Raw genomic sequence first — 23,536 nt, 5'->3', positions numbered from 1 at the left:
GGATATCCCTTTGATTTCCAATTCCACAAAAAGAGCTCCTATAAATATTTTTGTACGAATAGATCCTTTCCCCTTTTTGGGGGGATGTCTTTGGGATATAGACCTAGCAATGATATTGCTAGATCATACACACACACACAGAGTTTTATAGCTCTTTGGGCATAGTTCCAAATTGCGCTCCAGGATGGTTGGATCAGTTCACAACTCCACCAACAGTGTAACAAACATCTTTTTCAAACTGAGATCCAAAGAGGGGAACTTACTTATCTAAAGTTAAAAACTAATTAATGGCGCAGCTGAAAGAAGAAGAAAATATTTGTTTTATATCCTGGCCAGGCTATCAACCCACATCCCTATTCAAGACTTCTCTATTTGAAAAGCTCAAATTACCTCATCTGTGAATACAACACTTTTTCCAAATTTTGTTTGAAGAATTTACTTTTCATTCAAGTCTGCTTAGTTAAGATATTTTGTGCATTTTTTGCCATCTCATTATAGTGACCATATCTTTTTAAAAAGCCATATCAGAATACCTTCCCCCAGCACAGATGAATAGTTTTGCTTGATTCCATGTATACACAAACTCATGTGCTTTCAGTGACCCTGACAGAATCCTCTAAAATAACAGTTCTCAAAGTGGGGTCCTTGGGCCCTCTGGTGATATCAAACTATTTTCATAATGATCCCAAGACATTGTCTATTAAAATGTTCCTCCCCTTTCTAACTATATATCTGTGTGAGGCCAAATTTTCTCCATATATTTCACAGCCAAAAAACACATCACAACAGATTGAATGCAAAAGCAGATATGAAATTACAGTTAGTTGTCTTCTATTAAGACAGGCATTAAAGGAATTTTCAAAAATATGTAAGACAATTCTTACTAAATTTTTGTGTTTTATAAAATATAGTTATTTTTCATAAAAATGTTATGCTAATATGTAATGGGTTTATAATTTTAAAATTAATTTATCAATAGATATAACCTACATAAACAAAAGCTCTTCAATAATTGCTAGGCAATTAGAGAATATAAAATTTAGTTAAGATAGATTATAAACTCCTTGATTGCATTTATTTTTATTTTATTTTTTTTTTGCACATAGCAGGCACTTAATAAATGCTGATTAATTGAAATTATATCTTAGTAAGTGGGGAAGATGCAACAGGAAGAATAGTATGGGTTACAAAACAAAGTGCTATGTAAGATACTTGAAGGGAGGTCATTACCAACCAAGGGATCAGAGATGTCTTCACCAAACGGACTTTATGGAATGGTAGGAATTCAACAGTCAAAGAAAAGCTGTTCTAAGTATAGGGAATGAAAGCAAGGAGATGTGAGAATGCAGAATATATTTGAGGGCCAGAAAACTTTTTAGTTTGGTTAGAGTACTGATTACATAACGATGTCCTGAAAGTAGTAGGAGATAGGAGCCTAGAGATCAGAAGACAGATGAGTAGTGGAGATTTGAGAGCCATTTTCTTAGAGATGACAGTTGAAGCTGGGCGGAAGTTATAGGATTTCCATTGAGAATAAAGAGAAAGGAGAAGGGGGCAGCTAGGTGGCGCAGTGGATAAAGCACCGGCCCTGGATTCAGGAAGACCTGAGTTCAAATTTGGCATCAGACACTTGACACTCCCTAGCTGTGTGACCCTGGGCAAGTCACTTAACCCCCATTGCCACACAAAAACAAAAAGAGAAAGGAGAAGAGAACAAAGGACAGAGCTCTGGCAACCATTGAAAGCATTGGATAAGGGAATCATTAGAGAGGGAGGTAGGAAACAAGGGGTGTGTGGATGTTTTTAACTTCAAGGAAAGAAAAAGGATCCACTGTGAAGTGAAATAAGGGAGTTTGTAGAAGGTGAACTCAGTCTTCTAAGTAAAGTGGAAGTTGTTATCTGTTATCAGTGTAGGGATAATGATACCATTGGTAGCAAGAAATTAGAAAAGGTTTGGCATTATCAAACAGGCTCAGTTGGGGAAGGCTTCCCCCCAAAAGGTAAAATTCCAATGGTGTTTAGAAAAAGAAAGGTATTATCAACAACTATATGAAAAATGCTTTAAATCACTAAATATTAAAAAATATAGATTAAAACAACTCTAAAGATTTCTCTCACAGCCATTAAGTAGGCAAAGGTAATCCAAGACAGAATTAGTAAGTGTAGCAGAGGCTGTGGGAAGGCTGACAGACTATTCCACAGTTGCTGACATGAATTAGTCCAAACATTCTGAAAATCAGTTTGCAATTATGTGAGAAGAGATACTACACTGTTCACATCCACATACATCCCAAGGTGACCAAAGAAAAGCTCCCATTTACCAACAAGCATTTATTAATGAAGTATTCATAGCAGTACTTTTTGTGATAGGAAAAAACTGGAAGCGGGATGGATACCCATCAAGTAGAGATTGAATAAATTGTTGTACATGAATGCAATGGAAGGAAATGGTGATATGAAGAATTCAGAGAAAAGAGAAAATTTGGTTAACTTGTCGAAGTAATGCAGTTGAAGAAGACAGAATGAATATAAAAATTATATAACTAAAATAACACAAATGAAAATACCAAAGTATATCAGAATGCAGATTAATTTTGATTCCAGAAAACTGATGATGAAACATACTCTCCTCCCTTTGGTAGAGATGTGATAAATTCTAGGCATGGATTTTTGTATACACTATCTGCTTTTCTTAATTATAAAGGAAGATTTGATGAGCAGAATTGTAGGGATAGAAGTCTGAGAAGTGACTGGGATGTAAAAAATAATACTATAACATATTTTAAAAGAAAAGAGTCATTTCCCAATGGGTAAGTGGTTAAAAGCTATGAACTTATAGTTCTCAAAAGAACTACAAACTATTAACAACTGTATGAAAGACAATTCCAATTCACTAATAATAATAAAAATGCAAATCAAAACAACTCTGAGGTTTCTCCTCACACTCAACAAAGTGGAAAAGATGGCAAAAGATAAAAATAATCAAAGTTGTAGTGCTCGTAGAAAAACAGGCAAATAATGCACAAGCGTCGGGATTGTGAATTAGTATAACTATTCTGGAAATCAGTTTGGAATTATGCAAAGAAGGGTCGGTGCTCTATCCACTGCACCACCTAGCTACCCCTCAGTAATTTTTAAGTGTTTAAAGGGGTCCTCAAATGAAAATTTTTGAGAACTGATTCCCTAAAACAGGGATGGCCCAGTCCAGATAGAGGAAAAAATGTTTGCTGCCTGTTTTTAGACTGCCCTAGAGCTACATTTTAAGCTATTGCATTTTAAAATGTAAAAACCCAGGTAGTTCACTGGATTTGGACCTTGGGTTAGGCTATAGACAGTGTATCCTTGTCCCAAAATGTTAGAAAGTCTTAATAGTTCTAGATGTTAATCAGGGTGGGACCACACAGAAAGGAATTACAAACTGGAGTGAGGTGCTATATATATATATATAGCCTAGTGGATAGAGTACTGGACTTTGGAGTCAAGAATATCTAGATTAAAATTCTGTTGCAGACCCAGACTCTGTGTGACCCTGGGCAATTCACTTAATCTTAAACTTCTCCAGCTTCAGTTTCCTTATCTGGAAAATGGAACACTAATAGTATCTAACTCACAAGACTAGGGTAAAGCTCAAATGAGATAATGTATGTAATGCACTTTCCTCACCTTACAGTAATATAAATATAAACTATTAGTAGTAAAGTAGTAGTAATAATAGTATTAACTCTATCTCCTCCTGATATGTCGTCTTTAACAAATATCTCTTGAATGAATTAAGTGAATAATTTACATCAGGACTTTCCCCTTAGCACAGGTGGCTGATTATTAACATCATCATTTGCCAAGTAGGAGTTTATACCTTTCTGAGTGTAGTTAATTTTCTGTTTCAGATTGAGATTGTGACCTCACTCTCCATTTGCAAAACTAGAAAATGATGAGCGATGCCAGCGATATGCTGGCGGCTGCTTTGGAGCAGATGGATGGTATCATAGCAGGTAAGAACAGCTTCCGGCTTCTAATATACAGACTCTGCTCAAATGTTTCTGTGAAGGAGGAGATCATATTTGGCTTGACTAGTTTCACCACAACCACATAGTAGCCAATCTTGGACACATCACCTCCCCTTGCTAAATCTCAGTTTTCCTGTCTATACAAAAAGGGGGTGGGAAAAATATTAGTTCCCTTCTTGCTCCTATAGCCTATGATTTATTGACTGACCGTTGCAACGGAGTGTCCAATGGTGGGCTCCAAATTTTAAGAGAAATTTTGCTAAATTGGAAGAGGTGCATAGAGGAGGGAGATCACAATGGTGAGATGCTTGAGAGAGCCAGTTAAAGGAAATGGGAGGAGAGGTAGAGGAAGAAGTAGAGGAGAAGAATTAGGAGGAAGAAGGGATGTGAAAACTGCCTTTGAACATTTGAAGGGTTGTTATTGGGAAGAAGGATTGGACCTAGTCTAACTAGTTCTGGATCATTGGTTCTCAAACTGTAGTCTCAGGGCCCCTTTATGCTCTTTAAAATGATTGAGGATCTCCCCTACCCAAAGGACATTTGTTTATAATGTGGGCTATATCTATCAATATTTTTCTCATAAGAGAAAAAAATTAAAATGTCTTAGTATTATTATAACAATAATTTTGATCAAGAACTCCCAGGGCTCCCAAGATCATACTTTGAGAACTACTCTTTTAGAGGATAGTTCCAGAATCGGTAGATGAAAGTGAGAGAAGATAGAGATGTTAAGTCAAATATAACAGTAGTGATCACTCACATTTCTGTTATGCTTTTAAGTTTTGCAAAATTGCATTCTTACACTCCTGTAAAGCAGGTGATATGAACATTATTATTATTCTTTTACAAATGAAAAAACTGAGAATCCAAGAGGTACAATCCCTGGCCCTAGGCTTATAGAGTTAGTTACCATTGAAGCTGGGATACTCAGTTCTTCATACTCTAAGGCCAGTGTTCTCTCCATTACCTCGTTTCCCCCAAGTTTAGTTGGACTTCTTTATGGATTCTCTGTTCTATAATTGTGGTATCTTTCTTTGGGGCTGTTTTGCCTCAGAAGTTATTTATTGATGTTACCATTCCAATACTGTACATATTTTCCTCCCCAGAGGATGCCAAATGTCCTTGCTTCATAAAATTCCTTCCTTCTGGTGTATCTGGGTCAGAGGATATGTGTATTCCACGGCATCTCCAACCCAACCCAGGCCAGGCCTTCATTTTTCTTACTCTCTAGTAAGTCTAGTAGTCAGGAAACAATATAAGAATTCATTTACTCAGGGTAAATCTTTCTGGTGGGGAGCTTTTAGCTCTGCAAATGCTCTAGGTAAACTGTATCCAAAGCATCCTCATCATCTACTAGTTTGGGATCCATTTGGCATGGCTCATTCTTTATAAAGTTGTGTTGGTTCTTTGTAATTACAGCTTTCTTATCTAGACATTCAGCAATCATCTCTTTTATCGATTGGTCTGATCTAGAATTTGACCAGGAATTGAAATGAAGCTTACTGGGGACAGCTAGGTGGCGCAGTGAATAAAGCACTGGCCCTGGATTCAGGAGGATCTGAGTTCAAATCCGGCCTCAGACCTTTGACACTTACAAGCTGTGTAACCCTGGGCAAGTCACTTAACCCTCATTCTCCCCCCCCCCAAAAAAAAAAACTTTAAAAAAATCTTTTAAAACAGCTGGATTTATGTAAACTTCATTACTTTCATTTCACTTTTTCTAGGTTCTAAGGCCTTGGAATATTCTAATGGGATTTTTGATTGTCAATCTCCAACCTCCCCATTCATGGGAAGCTTGAGAGCCTTACATCTGGTGGAAGATCTTCGTGGCTTGTTGGAGATGATGGAAACGGATGAGAAGGAAGGTTTGAGATGTCAAGTCCCTGACTCAACAGCAGAAACTCTGATTGAATGGCTTCAGAGTCAAATGGTAGGGTACTTGTATTTTAATTTGGAATTTTATATGACTTTAGTAATGGGAAAGCTAGATGATTTCATTTTGAAATTTTCATGGAGAGCTTTGTTTAGCAACTTTCCTTAGTTGTTTTCCCACCACTTAGCTATCTATAATAGTAAGATTTTATCATTGTAATAGCTATGTTTCATTAATGCCACCATGCCACTAGATCTCATATATAAAATTCCAGTGACCAGACTGTAGCAGAGTGGTTGAGTAGCTTTTTTCTTTCTTGTGATTTATACATCTTGAGAGGAGTGACTAGTTCTTTGAGGGAAGACAATCCTATCTTGTGCTTGTTTTTGCTTTGTAAATATTGTTCATTAAATTATTTATTGTTTAGTTATCTCAAGGATTATTTATTAGGGCCATTAGCAAGTAATCTAAAGCATGAAATGAGTGCATGTTTTTTAATCAATATATTATTTTGAATTTTATTCTAAATTCCATTTAGCAGTGCATAGAATATTTACAGTTATAGACTGAATATTACTATACTTGCAGTTGAACTAAGTCAATGTTTTCCAACATTTTACAAAACATACCAGCAGAATGTCTCAATTCTTTGTGGACTTCCTCACTTTTCACTCATTTGCCTGTAGCAGTTTAGGAGGTAGGGCTGAGACGTTGGGGGAGGGGGTGCACAGTCCCAGCTGGGAGACACAGGACTCATGGAGAAGAAAGAGGTAGGAATCCATTTTATAACTATAGTGTTTGAGAACATAAGGAATTTTGCATGTGAAAGTCTTGTGAAGAAGTAAAAATTTGCTAAAAGACAGTGTGTTAGAAGAGTGATGGTCAGGAAACCGGCTTAGAAATGTTTCATCTACTGATGGTTTCTAAGCACCATTGCCATGTATTAGTGAACCTGCTACTGTCTGAAAGAACCCAAGAGAAACATAAATCAAAATAGAAAAGATATGTGGCATTTATTTTTTTTTTGACATGATAAAACTTACTGAAAGACGATTTTTAAAATATCAATAAGATGAGGTACTGAAAGCCATAGCCTTCCTGGTGCAGCTGAATCAGGAAGGGGCATGGTGGATCTGGTGTATGACCACATTTACATCAGCGTTGGACAGGAAATCCATACAGTCACATTACAATGATATGTCAACCTGGCCATGAGTCAGTTTTGCTCCTGTTCCTCACCCCCAACTCAATGATGTCATCAAGATTGTGGGCTTTAGCAGGACTAACTGTCCTTAAGATGATGGTGAAAAACTGCTTAGAGGATCGGGAATTTCCTTTTGACCTTCAGGGTTCAAAAAACTAATGATTGTAATTTCCATAGTAATAGTATATATTGCTGTTGGGTTATATTTATTCTGTGTTGTAATGATTTAAATGCCAGTTAGCTTCTGTTAAGTCTTACAATGTATTTTCCATTCCCTTTCTGCCATTACCAGTGAATAGAAAACATTGAATTCAAACTTTTGATGGTGGATGGTGCAGCCATATAACCTTGATCCTTATTCTTTATTGAGGATTCAAGTCTTTGAATGAAACAAGTTTAAATAAGCTACTCTTTTTTTTTTTTGAAATTTACTGGAAGCATCATCAATCTACTACCAAACTCCTTGTCAATCACCCAATCTGCCAACATGCTTATGACAGTTGTGTTCTATAAAAAAACATAAGCCAGCAGCTTGCCCAATATGAATATCAAACAGTTAATATGTATGGCTCAAAGAATTCTGTAGTTTTGTCTGATACCAAAAAACCCACGTCACCACACCCGAGAGTCTTAGCATATCAAATTGAATTCTAACATTAGTCTATTATTAAAGCACCTGTCATTTCTGGGCCCCAAATTGTTTCCTTGTCTGATTCCTCACAGAAATTTACTACAGGATATTTTTATCTCAAATTCAAGCATGTTTAATTCAGGTAAGGAAACCTAGAATGATTATATAAAATTCTAGAGTAATTAGACTCTTATTTAGATTATTTTCCCTCATTCCTATTTTTACTGGTTGTATGACTTTGGAAAATTCTATCCAATTTATCCCTCAATTTTTTTCATCAGTAAAGTGAGGCTAATATTCTTTATGACCCATTAGTAAACTAGTATGTGTTTTGAGCATATGAAAGAACTTCCTAAAGACTATAGATTCTAGAAAGGGTTATTTTACAAGTAAATTGACATTTAAAGTATGTTTTAGGTATTTTTGTTATTTACTGTCATAAGAATAATTGGTACTTATTGGTAATAATTGGTAGTAACATCTTGATATAATAATTTAAAATGTTTTGGGGGGCGGGGCAATTGGGGTTAAGTGACTTGCCCAGGGTCACACAGCTAGTAAGTGTTAAGTGTCTGAGGCTGGATTTGAACTCAGGTACTCCTGAATCCAAGGCCGGTGCTCTATCCACTGCGCCACCTAGCTGCCCCTTGATATAATAATTTTAAAAGAGAGCTATCAATAGTCATGGAAATATTACTTAATAGGCATTAGTAAGGGAGGGGAGGATCAGACTTGTGATTTCATCAGTGTGGGCAATTCCCTTATGTGGAAAGCTCCTCCCTTGATACAACTTTTCTCTAACTTGTGGAGCATTACCTGGGGAAACTGAAAAGTGAAATGATTTTCTCAGAAGCACACAACTTATATATGACAGTATTAAAACTTGAAACCGGATCCTTCTGGTTCCAAGGCTAGCCCTTCTCCACTATGCAAGGCAAGGCATATTTTATATATTCTATGCAATGCAAGGCATATTCTATAAGGCTATAAGTAGAGACACCATGCAATGTGAAATCTGAAATAGTTAGTTTGCAAATTGGATCTGGAAATTGGCTATTTTCCTAATTCTTGTTAAAAAATTACTTTTCTGCCAGCACATGTTCTATGGCAGTTCCTTAATTCATAATAAAAATTACTACCCCTTGGTTCTTTTAAAGGTCTTCTTTTTCTGTCAGTAGACCTCATTCTCTGATTCATGATTCCTGTCATCATATGGTCTCTCTTTTCTCTGTATTCTTCATACAATCAAAGCTTCTGAGGTATCCATTCGAGGCTCTCTTTGCTAGGCACTTTCTGCACTTGCCTTGCAGGGCTTATCTCTTTTTCATTGTGCCTCCCTATCAGAACAATGCCAATTATTGTAAGTGTCAGAAAGGACACTGTCCCATGGTAGAGATGAATTTTTTTCTACATTTGCTTGGAAATCTCTCTGTCTATACTCTCCTACTCCTCCAGGTGCCAGTTGTCCCAGGGGGTTCCAACTTCACTCATCCCAGGACAAGTTTTCAAGCACCAAATCCCACAGATCTCATCCAGAACAAAGTGTTCATCTCCCTTCACCCATAGGTGCATTTATAAGTAGAAACCCTTCCCACTTCCTCTTTTCTCTCCCTTCTTCCCCTCCAATATTTTCCCCTTCACCTGCTACCATTACCCTGTAGGCTCTTCTCTCTTCTGAAAGCACAGAGGTCACTTCTCCTCATTGCTAGCCCTTGATTTGAGCTAGTGTATAACACAGTCTTCTCTGTCCTCCTGATCCCTTTCCCTTTCATGAACCCTCACAGGTTGTAATGTTGTCCCACAAAAGAAGCACTTACCTGGTAGGCAGGGCATCACCAGGTTTCTTCTTCTTCACTGTTACCTCTACCAGATTTTCACTTTCACCCTTGTCTCCTTATGTACTTTTAGAAACAAGTTTTGGGGGCAACTAGGTGGTGCAGTGGATAAAGCACCGGCCCTGGATTCAGGAGTACCTCAGTTCAAATCCGGCCTCAGACACTTGACACTTGCTAGCTGTGTGACCCTGGGCAAGTCACTTAATCCCCATTGCCCTGTAAAAAAAAAGAAATAAGTTTTGGCTGTCATTTTGTTGCTGTTGTCCTTGCCTGCTGCTTATTCACTCTTGCATTTTCCTCTCCCCCAAATTACCCCTTGATTCTTGAAACTTTTTGTAATTGTGAATGACAGAATTGGGTTCTTGTTTTATTTTAAAAGGCACCATTATTTCATGGATCTATGCTTTAAATGGTGTAAAATTAAGAATTCAAATTAATTTTCCTCTATAAGGTCATAAAAGCATCTCTTGTCCTATCATTGTATATGCAGGAATCCTCTATGAGTCATTGATAGACTGGAGCCACTGGAAGAAATGTTGAGGGCAGTGAATGGTTCGTGCTGTCAGTGTAGCCACTATATACACTCTATAGTAAGACTATTAGTCTTGTCTTTGTTATATGTTGTTCTCAGAACCAACAATATCTCCTTTCTCTAGTCAATATGCAACATTCTCTTCTTTTCAAAAACAGTCTTATCTGGCCTTCAGAAGGAGAATGAATGCTCTGTTGGCCACTGATTATGTAGCTGTTTGGGGTTATTACAGAGTAGAAGTTGTCATCCTAAGTTTGTGATGATGAATCTCCCTACCTCCTCCTTCAGCCTTTGAAAAAGGAGGATCATTTCCTCATGGTATAAGAAGATAAAAAAACTTTCTTAATAATTCCATTTGAAGAAGTTGGTGAACCAGATTTTTTTTTTAATAAATAAAATAGGGGGCAGCTAAGTGGCACAGTGGATAGTGCACTGGCCCTGGATTCAGGAGGACCTGAGTTCAAATCCAGCCTCAGACACTTGACACTTAACTAGCTGTGTGACCCTGGGCAAGTCACTTAACCCTCATTGCCCTGCAAAAAAAAAAAAGAGAGAGAGATCCGTAATCTTCTTGTGTCATGGACCCCTTTCACAGTCTGGGGAAGCCTATGGAATTCTCGAAATAATGCTTTATTTCAAGTTCTCAGATCCCTTGGGCATCAAGGAGTGCTCAGACTTAGAATTCCTAACCTAAAGAAAATGAGATTGGAAATGTAGCTAAGTGCTTAGAAAACGGAGTTAACACTCTCCAAGAAACAGAATGGAAAAAAAATTATAGCATTTTTATAATTTCTCATCCTAGTAGTGAGAATGGTAGGTTTTAGTCATGGTGGAAGAATGCAAAAATCAACCTACAATATATTCAGGAAGACAGGGAATAGCAAATTCAACACTCAGAACAAATTCCCAATAAGTTTTGTTTTGTTTTGTTTTGTTTTGTTTGTGGGGCAATGAGGGTTAAGTGACTTATCCAGGGTCACACAGCTAGCAAGTGTCAAGTGTCTGAGGTCAAATTTGAACTCAGGTCCTCCTCAATCCAGGACCGGTACTTTATACACTGTATATACTAGCTGCCCTCCACACCCACTCCCCCCAAAAACCCAAAAAACAAAATTAAAATTTCACTTATTTTTGGTACTTTCTAACTTGGGTGTTTCCATCCTTAAGGCAAATCTCCCATTACGTTCACCCTTGTTTCTTCCCAAAAAATTAATTTTCTCTTTCCCAGTAGGAATGTGTGGTTTCTGGGTAACTTCTGTTGTTTCTTTAAGAGACTTTATATTACGAGCAACTTCATAAGTTAACTGGAAAATAATAAAGCTAAGAACATTTTACATGAAAAGATAATGACTTCAAGGTTGAACTGATTCTGTCTAGCCTGTAGGCTTATAGTATTCTTTTAGATACAAAAGAATTTCTCATGTGTTTGGTATTTTTTTAAGCTCTTTTTCATTTAATAAAGTATTTAATATAAAAGTTAAAGTAGATTTTTGTGTAATGTTTATGTGGATAGATAACTACTGGGTGCTTTTAATATAAGTAAATAATAGGGAATTACTTAAGCTCATAGACACAGAGTTAGTATCTCCAAAGCTATTTAATCCAACCCCTTTGTTTTACAGATGAAGAATCTGAGACCCATTGTGGTTAATAGACTTGTTCAAGGTCCAACAGCTAGAAAGCATCAGAAATGAGATTTGGTTCTAGGTCAGAGCCACAGCCTTTCCTGCTGTTCCACACTGCTTCCTTCCTTGACTTATCATGATGAAGTACCTTCTATGTGCCTGGTACATCTATGCTCAGAGTAGGAAAGATACAGTCTCTGCTTTTAAAAGAGCTCACAATCTTATGGGGGAGACGATAAGCAAACTATATACAGGAACTGCAGGAAATAATCAACAGAGAAAAGCGGGAGGGCACTAGAATTTTAGAAGGTGGGGTTTTAGTTGTATTTGAAGGAAAATGTGGAAGCCAGGAGGTGGAAAGGAGAAGGAACAGCATCCCAGGCATGAAAGAGAGCTAGAGAAAATGCCCTGACAAAATGTTGTCAGAGGGATAGCAAGGAGACCAATGTCATTGTATCAAAGAGTATGTGGGCAGAAGAGTACATGGTGGTGGTAGTGTGTGTGGGGGGGGAGTTTGGAAGGTTTAGGAAGACTGGATAGGGGAGGGGTTTTTGAATACCAAATAGAGGATTTTGATAAGGGAGGTAATGAGGCAATGGAATTTATTGAATTGGGACTGAGGAGGGGTGATGATATGGTTCAACCTTCACTTTATGAAAATAACTTTATGGAGAATGAACTGGCATAGGGAGAGACTTGTGGCAGGCAGACCCACCAGCTGACTATCACTTTGTACCTCAGCTCTGCAATTCCCTACCTGTGTGACCTTGAGCAAGTCATTTCCCTTCTCTAGACCTTAAATTCTTCAGTTGTAAAATGAGGAGGTTGGACTAGATGTTCTCTAAGGTCTCTTTCATCTGTAAATGCTACATTATCTAAAGCTTCCATAAAATTATTTTTCCAGGTAGGGAAATGGGTGGGCGGGGAAGGACCTTTTATACAAAAATATTTATAGTAGCTCTCTGTGGTGTCAAACAATTAGAAATTGAGGAAATGTCCATCAATTGGGTAATGGTTGAACAAGCTGTAATGGAATGTATGAATATACTGGAATACCACTGTGCTATAAGAAATTATAAACAGGATGCTTTCAGAAAAACCTGGAAAGACATGAACTTGTTATGCAAAGTGAAGTGAAAAGAACTAGAATATAGTACACACAGCAACACTGTACAATGATCAACTATGAATATATCTTAGCTATTCCCAGCAATACAGTGATCCAAGACAATTCCAAAGGTTTCACCACGAAAATTGCTATTCACATTCAGAGAAAGATCTGATGGAATCTGGATACAGATCAAAGCTTACGATTTTCACTTTTTTTACTAAGTTTTTTTTTCTTTTGTTCTATTTCTTCTTTCACAATATAACTAATAAGGAAATATGTTTTACACAGTGGCATATAACTAACCTATATCAGACTGCTTACTATCTTAGGGAGGGAAAAATGTAAGGAAAGGAGCAAGCTGATTGGTAACTCAAAATTTTCCAATGAACATTAAAATTTTTCCTTACATGTAATTAGAAAAAATAAAATATTATTTTAAAAAAAGAACCCATTCTCTTCCTGTAGTTAACCACAGAAAACAGGCACACACCATTCACTTCCTCCCAATAATTTCTCTTCAGGCAGGAGCCAGTTGTTTATTATATGTATTTAATGTAGCATCCACATCTATTTTCTTCTCATTTTTAATTAGCTTAGTTAGTTTGCATTAATATACAGTTAACATCTTCTACTCCCCTCTTTCCAGATCTCCCAAATTCACTTTGTTCTCTTTTATGTGTTTTTTTTTATCTTGCCAATATTAAAAAATCATTAAGGTTATCTAACATTACATCACTAATTGATTTTTTTAAAAACCATATAGTAAGCTCTTTAAAAATGTTGTCCTTAACCAAGCAATTGTAGCAAGTAAAATTAAGTGTGGTCACCCTATTTCTGTCCCAAGTCTAGGGAAAATTAGCTGGGGTTTATCATATATTTGTTACTTAGAAATTAGAGGTGTAAGAAAATAATGGGCTTTTGCCAACACCCAAAGGCCTCAGATTGATTTGGACTGATTGGATTGACTGAGAGTGATTGACTTTGCTGATTAACTCACTAAAAGTTGACTTGATTAAAACCACACCTGCCTGACTCCCAAAAGGAAGTGATCTCAGAAGCTGTGAACTCTGACCTCAACATGGGACCACCCTCAAGTCCTGTGAACCAATAGATTTGGTTGATGCTAGCCAATGAGCTTGAAGCAGTGTGTAAGGCCTGCCTCTCTTCCGGACCCACAAAAAGCTTCCACACACAGTTACTCGGAAGTTCATTGCTCAGCTGGTGGTGGAGGACTTGAGGAAGAACCAGACCAGGCTGGAGCTCTAAGTTAGATAGGCCTTTTCCTAACTTTCTGACCCAGGTGTTCTCTTTTTACTAATACCTGGTATGCTTTAATAAAGCTTAATGCCCCCAAACTGGTGCTAAAGCTTCTAATTTATATTAGAAACCCTAGCTAATTTTCCCTACACTTGGGACAGGAATAAGGCAACCACACATTTAGTTTTTACTTGTCACTTGTCACAGAGGCTATTTTGGGGGCATTAAGCATTTACTAAAGCATATTAATAAAGAGAGCGCACATGGCTCTGAAAGATAGGAAAACCTAGCTAGGATCTAGGGGAGGAGAGAGAAAATGGGGAACTGTAGTGGGGCTGTGTCTGCTCTCACCAAGATCCTGGGTTGTAAGCTCTCAGAGGGAAGGCAGAGAGACTGCTTAAAGCTAATTGGCTAGCATCATTTAAATCTATTGGTTCACTGAATTTGAGGGTGGTTCGGTGCAGTGTGTGCAGATGTTAGAGGCCAGAGAACAGAGCCTCTGGCCTGGTGAGAACAAGGCTTTCAGGTGGGTGTGGTTTTAATTCCCATTCACAGTTCCAGGTCCCACTTGGCTGACTCTGGGCCCATTTGTTTTTGTTTGTTTGTTTGTTTTTTGATGAGGCAATTGGGGTTAAGTGACTTGCTCAGGGTCATACAGCTAGTAAGTGTTAAGTGTCTGAGGCTGGATTTGAACTCAGGTCCTCCTGAATCCAGGGCTGGTGCTCTATCCACTGCGCCACCTAGCTGCCCCTCCCTGGGCCAGTTTTAAAAGGTCAGGCAGTTAGGCCCTCAAGTGAGGGGGTCTCTGAGAATCCCAAAACCGCATTATTTTCTCACAAAATGGTAGTTGCTAAGTAAGGGGTAAGGGTGAGGGTTAGAGGGAAAGAAGAGGAAGGTAAAATATTAAATGAGAAAACAAATGGAACTTTAAAAATGTTAATAATTTCTAATCAATTATATCTCACTTAATTAAAAAAAAAACAAAAACTTGAGGGCAGCTAGGTGGTGCAGTGGATAGAGCACTGGTCCTGGAGTCAGGAGTACCTGAGTTCAAATCTGGACTCAGACAGTTAACACTTACTAGCTGTGTGACCCTGGGCAAGTCACTTAACCCCCAATTGCCTCACTTAAAAAAACAAAAAAACCTTGAAAAATGTCTATGCTTCTTCCTAAAACACCTCGTCATTTTAAAAAAAGTTTTCAAAATGCTCCCTATTCCTCTCCACAATCCTGTGTGCTTCTATTTAAAAAAAAAAAAAGTCACTCATGAAAAAAAGGCAAAATACAAACAAACTGTGAAGAGCCCTGGTATACTATGTTATCTCTAGCTAGCAGAAGAAATGTTATGCAATGAACCTTCACATCCCAGACTGTTTTATTCTTCAGATAAAGAAAATTCATGCTATCTTATTCTCTTCATTCATTCAGATTGTTGAATGCGCCAGTAAAACTCTATTTAGGAACTACCAGAGGAAAAGAAATCTCCGTTCCACACACATTTATAGGTGAATTATATATCCATGCTATGCAAGTTATTCTCAAAAGTTGTGAGAACACACAATTTAAAATAATCTAATTTGATTTCACAGACTCTTCACAAATTCTACTTATTTTGCTAAAAAATCCTACAAAGCATAAGCATAGAGGGGATTTTTTAAATATAAGAATTGCATTTGTAAAATAACAAGCACTATTTAAAGAAACTAAAAGTGACAATTGAAGGGAGATTCATTGCTCATAATTGGCTACAGCAGTATAACAAAAATGACTGTAATACTTAAATGAATCTTCAGATTTACTTCTATACTAACCAAACTACTGAGGGGGTGCTTGATGCAGCTAAACAAAAATATTAACAAAATATAGTTAGAAGGCCAAAAGTTCTAGAATTTCAAGGGAAAAAATGAAAAACACAGTGATAAGGGGAGGCTGAAAGAATTTCTGTCCTTCAAATTATATTTTAAGCATTAATATTTGGTTAGAGTTAACAAAACAGAGAGGTATGTCAATGGAACAAACTAAGCTAAGGAAGAATCAGAAACAATTAAACTCATTAGCTCAGGCTTCAGTAAGCCCAGGAACATAAATTATTGGAAAAGGAACTCTCTATCTGTCCACAACTAATGGGGAAAATGGACAACAGTTTGGCAGAAATTAGATTTAAGCTAACATATGGGCTAGGGACTGGATTTATGATTTCATTGGTATGGGGAATTCCCTTCTGAGAGTTTCCTAAAAGACTTAGAAGTCACTTGCTCAGGGTCATGCAGACAGTGAAATGAAAAACCATATCTTATATCATAAAAAACAATTAAGATAAAGCTGGATATACAGCCTGAATAGTCAAACTAAGACTTTTGGGACAGAAGCCTGAATAAAGGTCACACCATTAAAAAATGATCACTAGGGGCAGCTAGGTGGCGCAGTGGATAGAGCACCTGCCCTGGAGTCAGGAGTACCTGAGTTCAAATCTGGCCTCAGACAGTTAACACTTACTAGCTGTGTAACCCTGGGCAAGTCACTTAACCCCAATTGCCTCACCAAAAAAAAAAAAAAAATCACTAACAAAATCAGTGCACCTACAATAAAGTATCAACTAGAGAAAAAAATTGTACAAATTATTCTGATAATGGTTTTGCTTTATTCTCTGGCATACTGTAAATTCTTGCTTAGTAAATACTTGTAATTAAGATGTTATATCCAAGATATATAAAGAATTAACACAAAGGTCAAAGACTATTTCCCAGTGGATAAATGGTCAGAGTATCAAATAGATCTCAAAAGAAGCATTGCAAACTATTAATAACCATAATTAAATACTATTTCAGATCACAAAGAGAAATCATAATATCAAAAAATATATTTTTTTAAAAGTTGAGGATTCACTTTGCATCTAGCAAACTGGCAGATTACAACCAATGCTGCTAGAAAGACAAGTTTACTAATATGCTGCTGATAAAGTTGTATTCTAGAATACAATTATGTTAAGAAAATTACTCAAATTTCCATACCATTTGGGGTCCAGAAATCTAACTGATGACATACTTGGTACCTACCCAAAGCAGGTCAAAGAGAGTGAGGCCCCATGTATACCAAAACATTCCTAGCAACGCTTTTTGTGCTAGCAAAGAATTGGAAACAAAATAGATACCCATGAATTGGGAAATGGCATATAATGGAGTGCCCTAAGAAACAATGAATATTTATTTAGAATACAGAAAAGTATGGGAAATTTATATTAACTGATGCAGAATGAGGTAAGCTGAGTCAAATATGTGTGTGTGTGTATATATACAATAATTACAACAATATAAGTGGAAAGAAAACCAGTTAAATAGCAAAAATTGAATGTTGTGTACTGATACTGAATATACTTTGCCTCAGACAAAGAACTAAGAATATGTAGCTCCCTCCTTTGAGGACTTTTGCCTATGCTGTCAGATAGAGTTGATGAACTGGTTAATGTGAGTGAACTACTTCCTCCCCCTCCTCCTCCCCAACTCCTTTCTTATTTAATCTTTGTTACAAAATATGGCTTATTGGGGAGGGGAGGGTAAAAGGATATTAAGATATTAAGGTGATATAAGGGATTAATAAAGATGGTTGGTTATATATAGAAATGCTGGTTATTTATGTGGGTTTATTTTATATCTTGCAGCTTTGCTAAAGTGGTTAATTATTTCAAGCAGGTTTTTAGTTCATTCTCTAGTATTCTTTAAGTATACCATTTTATCATCTGCAAAGAGTGATAGTTTTGTTTCCTCGTTGTCTACTTTTGTTCCTTCAATTTCTTTTTCTTCTCTTACTGCTCTAGCTAGCATATCTAGTTCAATATTGAATAATAGTGGTGATAATGGGCATCCTTGTTTTACCCTTGATCTTATTGGGAAGGCTTCTAGCCTACCCATTATAGATAATGCTTGCTGGTAGTTTTAGATAAATATTATTTATCATTTAAAGGAAAGCTCTCTAGTGTTTTTAATAGGAATCGGTGCTGTATTTTTTTCTGTTGGTTTTGTTATGATAATAATTTTTCTAATATTGAACCAATCCTGCATTCCTAGTATAAATCCCACCTGGTTATAGTGTATGATCCTCTGCTATATTGCAATAATCTCCTTCCTAGCATTTTATTTAAATTTTTGCATCAATATTCATTAGGGAAATTGGTCTGTAGTTTTCTTTCTGTTTTAGCTCTTCCTGGTTTATGTATCAGCACCATATTTGTGTCATAAAAGAAATTTGGCAGGACTCCACCTAATTTTTCAAACAATTTGTATAGTATTAGAATTAAATGTTTTTTAAATATTTGGTACAATTCCCTTGTGAACTCATCTGGTCTGAGAACAGGTGTTTCTCATGGTATAACCTAACGACAATCATCAGTTTGTGTCAAAAGAGCTGGGTTACTATATTTAGATCTTAAAATGTATGTATTACTTTAAAGCAAAATAATAATATCATCACTGAAACTGCTGAGTTCTTCTATAGTGACTGTTCCTGATGTCCTCTCCATGGTGACTACTAAATTAATGAGTTAGTTAATTTTGCTTTAAACTGCTTTTGGTAAAATTAAGTATGATAAGAAAGGCTGGAAACTAATTGAGCATGAATGTTCACAAATTTAAGAAATCTTTGAGAACATCATATCAATTAATCAAATCATTTTGAGCACCTAATGTATAAAGAGCATGTGTGCTGGGCTCTGGGAGAAATCCAGTGCTTAGCACAGTGCCTGGCACATAATGGGTGCTTAATAAATGTTTATCATTAGATTTTATGTGAGATAATGTGTTTTCATGAAACTCTAGTGAGGAATATGACATCATAGTATATTAGAAAACAACACATAAAAAAACACATGAGTACATTAGATAAGTGGGCTCAAAGTGCTATGTGAAGTTAGAGGGATGGGTTGTTATTGATGAGGAAGAAAAAGTATTAAGACTTCTTAGAAGAGGTGAAATTTGAATTAGGCTTAAGAATGGAAAAACCCCCGATAGGTTACCTATGCCCAGCGGGCTATAGAACTGTGCATACCCTTTGACCGAGCAATACCACTACTAGGTTTATATTCCAAAGACATCCCCAAAAAGAGAAAAAGACCTCTTTGTACAAAAATACTTATAGCAGCTCTTTTTGTGGTGGCTAAGAATTGGAAATCAAAGGAATGCCCATCAAATGGGGAATGGCTAAATAAGCTGTGGTATATGATGGTGATGGAATATTATTGTGCTATAGCAGGATGATTTCAGAAAGGCCTGAAAAGACTTATATAGAGTTTTGTAGTGAGGTGAGCAGAAACAGGAGAATGTTGTGCAACGGTGACAGCAATATTGTTTGATGTAGAAGTATGAATGACTTAACTATTCTCAGCAATACAATGTTCCAAGACAATTCCAAAGGACTAATGATGAAGTATATTATCCACCTCTAAAGAAAGGACTGATATCAATTGAACACAGACTGAAGCATGCTATTTTTCACTTTTCTTCAAGTTTTCTTATACAAAATGACTAATATGGTTATGTTTTACATAATTGCACATGTATAACCTATATCTGATTGCCTACCACCTTAGGGAGGGAAGGAGGGATAAAATTTGGAACTCAAAACTTTAAATAAAAATGTTTGTTATTTTAAAAAATGATAGATCACCTTTATGTAGTTATATAATTTATGCAAAAGATCTAATTTGATTTTCACAATAGCCCTGTATATTAGGTTATATAAGTATTAACACCTCCTTTTATGGATGAGATAACTAATGGACAAAGCAAAGTGAATTGCAATCATACAATAAGTGAGACTGCCAGGACTTGACTCCAAATCCAGTGTTCTCTCTGGTCCTCCACAGTATTGTCTTCCTTCCTTCCTTCCTTCCTTCCTTCCTTCCTTCCTTCCTTCCTTCCTTCCTTCCTTTCTTTCTTTCTCTTTTGTGGTGTAATAAGAGTTAAGTGACTTCCTGGGGGTCACACAGCCAGTAAATGTCAAATGTTTGAGGCCGGATTTGAACTCAGGTCCTCCTAAATCCAGGCCCAGTATTTTATCTACTGTGTCACCTAGTTGCCCCTGTATTGCATTTCTAAAAGGATCATGGATAGAACTAGAGTCTCTTCCTCCTCAAACCCACTTCCAGATTATAATCTTTGGAAAGACAAAATTCACTAGAAAATTTGTTCTAGTAGCATTTTACTCATGGATACTTCTTTGTTATATAGTTTTAAATAAATTCTTGTTAATATCTTTTGTTTTTTATATCACTAGAATTTTTTCCATTACCTCTACTATCTCCTAGCCATCCCATATAAGAAATATTTTTATAATTAATTTTTTTATTCTTAAAAAACATGAAACAAGATGAGCATTTCCATATATAGAACAGAAAACAAGGATTGTACATAAAGCTGCAAAGCCGTAAGAAATATTTTTTTTAATTCTTTAAAGAAAGAGAAAAAACCCTTAGAAAAACTGAACAATACATTAAAAGTTTGAAAATAAATTCAGTGTACCACACAAGTGGACCTCCCACCTCTTCAGTGAAGTTGGGGGAAGTGTGTTCTCATTTCTCGTTTGGGACCATGCTTGTTCTTTTTATTTATACAGTGTTCGCTTTTGATTGTTTTGTGATTGTTCTTTCTTTTACATTGTGTGGATTGTTTTCATGGCTCTGCTTACTTCACTTTTCATCAGTTCATACAAGTCCTTCCATGTGTCTCTGTATTCATTACATTCATAGTTTCCTATAGTACAGTAGTAATCCACTACATTCACATGCCAGCCCTCAATCAATGGGCATCTACTTTGTTTCTGGTTCTTTGCTACCAAAAAAAAGTTCTGCTATAAATATTTTTAGTGTAAATAGAGATTTTCTTCTTTTCAATGAACTCTTGGGGTATAAGCCTCATAGTAGAATCTCTGGATCAAAGGATACAGACACTTTACTCACTCATAGTGGTACTTGTAAAGTGAATATAGAACTGTAGCAGTAACCAACTCCAAATTCTTACCTCTTCTCAGGATAAGTTTTTTCTCTTCCTCTCTCTATTTTCTGTGTTTCAGGAAGCAACCCTGAAAATCTGAATAACCTATCTCTGCTGCATCAGGAGATGGGATGCAGAGAGACAATAGAATAAAAGCAAAGACACCCTTCTAAACTCTCACACTCAGTGGGAAATGCTGATGAGGGACAGAAAAAGCACTCTCCAGACATTGGGGCAGAGAATAGGCAATAAGCCAGAATGTGACTAAAGACAGAGATTTACTTGCTTTATTGCCCCCAGAGGCCTCCCTGCTTGATGTGGCAAGAGGCCACAATCAGAAGAAAGTTTAAGACTAAGAGATGTGGATTTGGGAGAGAGAGCAAGACACAGAGAGAGAGAGGGAGGGAGAGAGACAGAGACAGAGACAGACGCAGAGGGAGGGAGAGAAGGAGGGGGTTATGGAGGGGGAAGGGAGAGAGAGAGGAGAGGAACAACCTGGTAAAGTGGGTAGACAGCTAGCCTTAGAATTAGGAAGTCAGGTTTAAGTCTTAACTGACCCATAATGGCTGTGTGACACTTAGCAAATCATTTCACTTCCTAGTACCCTCATATAACTCTTAAGACTGTAAGCTGATAAACCATTGCTGATCTGCATTCATAGAGGGAATTCCCTAGCTAGGAGTTCACTGCTGGAGGAAAGGGGGCAGAAAATGAAGGAAGGCATTTCCTAATTTCCTACTCCTTTGAACTTTTCTATCATGCCCAATCCAAGAACCCTTTCATTCTGCAGTTCATATTATTACCCCTGGAACTCACACCTCATCAGTAGCACCTGCCCCTAAAGCCTCTCTGGTTGGAGATCAGAGGAGAGATCTCCTGGAACCTCCTTTTCATGAGAATGCCCAAGCCAACCATCTTTTCATTTCCTACCTAGCTGTACTCCTTTCAACTTATACATCATGCTGCAATGCTGGCTACCTCCTCAGCTTTTTTTTTTTTTTAGTGTTGTCTTCACCATTAGATTTTAAGCTTCTTGAGGGTAGGCACTATCTTTTTTGTATTTGCATCCTCAATGCTTAGCACAGTGCCTAGCAAATAGTATGTTCTTAATAAATGTTTATTGATAGACTGTTTTCTTTGGTGCATTTCCTTTAAATACTTCAATGACCCTCTTTTCTTTTTTTTTCATAACATTATCACTACTCCTCTCCCCCACCAAATCTTCCTCCCCATTAAAAAAAGAGACTTTCACCCATTCTCACAAAATTGGAATGCCTTTGATTAACTATGTGACCCTGAACAAGTTTCTTAATCTTCCTGAGCCTCAGTTTCCTCATATGTAAAATAAGGGACTAAATTGCCTCTGAGTTCCCATCAAGCTCTAGATTATGAGCGTAAGTATTTTTAAATATCAAAAACATAGTGCTTTATTCCTCTAGTAGAGCCTAGTTTTCCATGTTTTCCTGTAGCAGTCATTAGTTTTTTCTTACATCTAATCACTATTTCCTTGGGAGATAATTCGATGTAAGACTAGTCTTAAGAAATTAAATTTTGTTTTTTCTTCAGGCCATTTTTAGTCCTTCTATTTTTCCTTTCAGAGTGTTCTGGAGTAGTTCCATAACATCTCATTTTGTTTATCAGGTGTGCCCCCTTGGATTCCCAAAGCATTGCTAATACCACTTTATTTTTTCAATAATGGACTTTAGTCAGAATGAAAAATGATTTCTGTTTTTAATAGGATTTCCATGCCTCATTAAAACAAAACAACAAACTCCACACAGTGTAGTGTGTCTATTCAGAAAATGTGATTCATGTATTTAGGTTTTTAAGATGGCAATTAATTCTTGTAATTAAAGATAATCATACATAACTATATTTAACAAATCTGGGCATTTTCTCAAATTAAAAACTTGTCTTACATACTCTGGTTCTTTTTCCAAGGGCAAGTCCCAAGAGAGGCATTTCTCATTTTCATGGAAGCCCCTAGAGATAATACTCGTTCAAACCACTCAAGGAAACTGCTGAGAATTCAGATAATTTAATTCAGGCCATTACAGTTTTTTTTAAAGGACAAAATTAAGTTGTAATAACTAAATGGGAGTGTGCTGCTAATTTGATCTCCAAGTATTTATCATATATTTACTAAATTAGCACCTGACTCTTGGTCAGTTCCCACATAATAGTGTTACATTCCATTTTAGAAGGAAATATCCTGAATTCATTTAATGTTATAGACAAAAATCTTGGTAAATGTTTTAAAATAACAAGTGAATTATTTATTAGCACATTTTCTGAACACCTTCAATTCTTTTAACTCCGTGCTAGACACAATTTAGATTTCATTGTGGGGGCAGCTAGATGGTGCAGTGGATAGAGCAACAGCCCTGGAGTCAGGAGTACCTGAGTTCAAATCCGGCCTCAGACATTTAACACTTACTAGCTGTGTGACCCTGGGCAAGTCACTTAACCCCAATTGCC

General features: G+C 36.7%; 1 protein-coding gene across 8 annotated transcripts in view; it reads left to right on the top strand.

Annotated features, from left to right (window-relative positions):
• The window catches only part of PPFIBP1 (PPFIA binding protein 1), a 239,265-nt gene that overhangs the window by 166,382 nt on the left and 49,347 nt on the right, over positions 1-23,536 (top strand). For all 8 annotated transcript variants that reach the window (XM_043967883.1, XM_043967880.1, XM_043967884.1 and 5 more), the window contains exons 3-4: positions 3,888-3,992; positions 5,732-5,937. In XM_043967883.1, coding sequence (XP_043823818.1) covers positions 3,929-3,992; positions 5,732-5,937 — 270 coding nt within the window. In that variant the 5' untranslated portion in view covers positions 3,888-3,928. The remainder of the gene's footprint in view (positions 1-3,887; positions 3,993-5,731; positions 5,938-23,536) is intronic.

This window comes from Dromiciops gliroides, chromosome 5, assembly GCF_019393635.1.
Source record: "Dromiciops gliroides isolate mDroGli1 chromosome 5, mDroGli1.pri, whole genome shotgun sequence".
In the NCBI taxonomy this organism is placed as follows: domain Eukaryota; kingdom Metazoa; phylum Chordata; class Mammalia; order Microbiotheria; family Microbiotheriidae; genus Dromiciops; species Dromiciops gliroides.
This window is presented reverse-complemented; position numbering and strand designations above follow the sequence as displayed.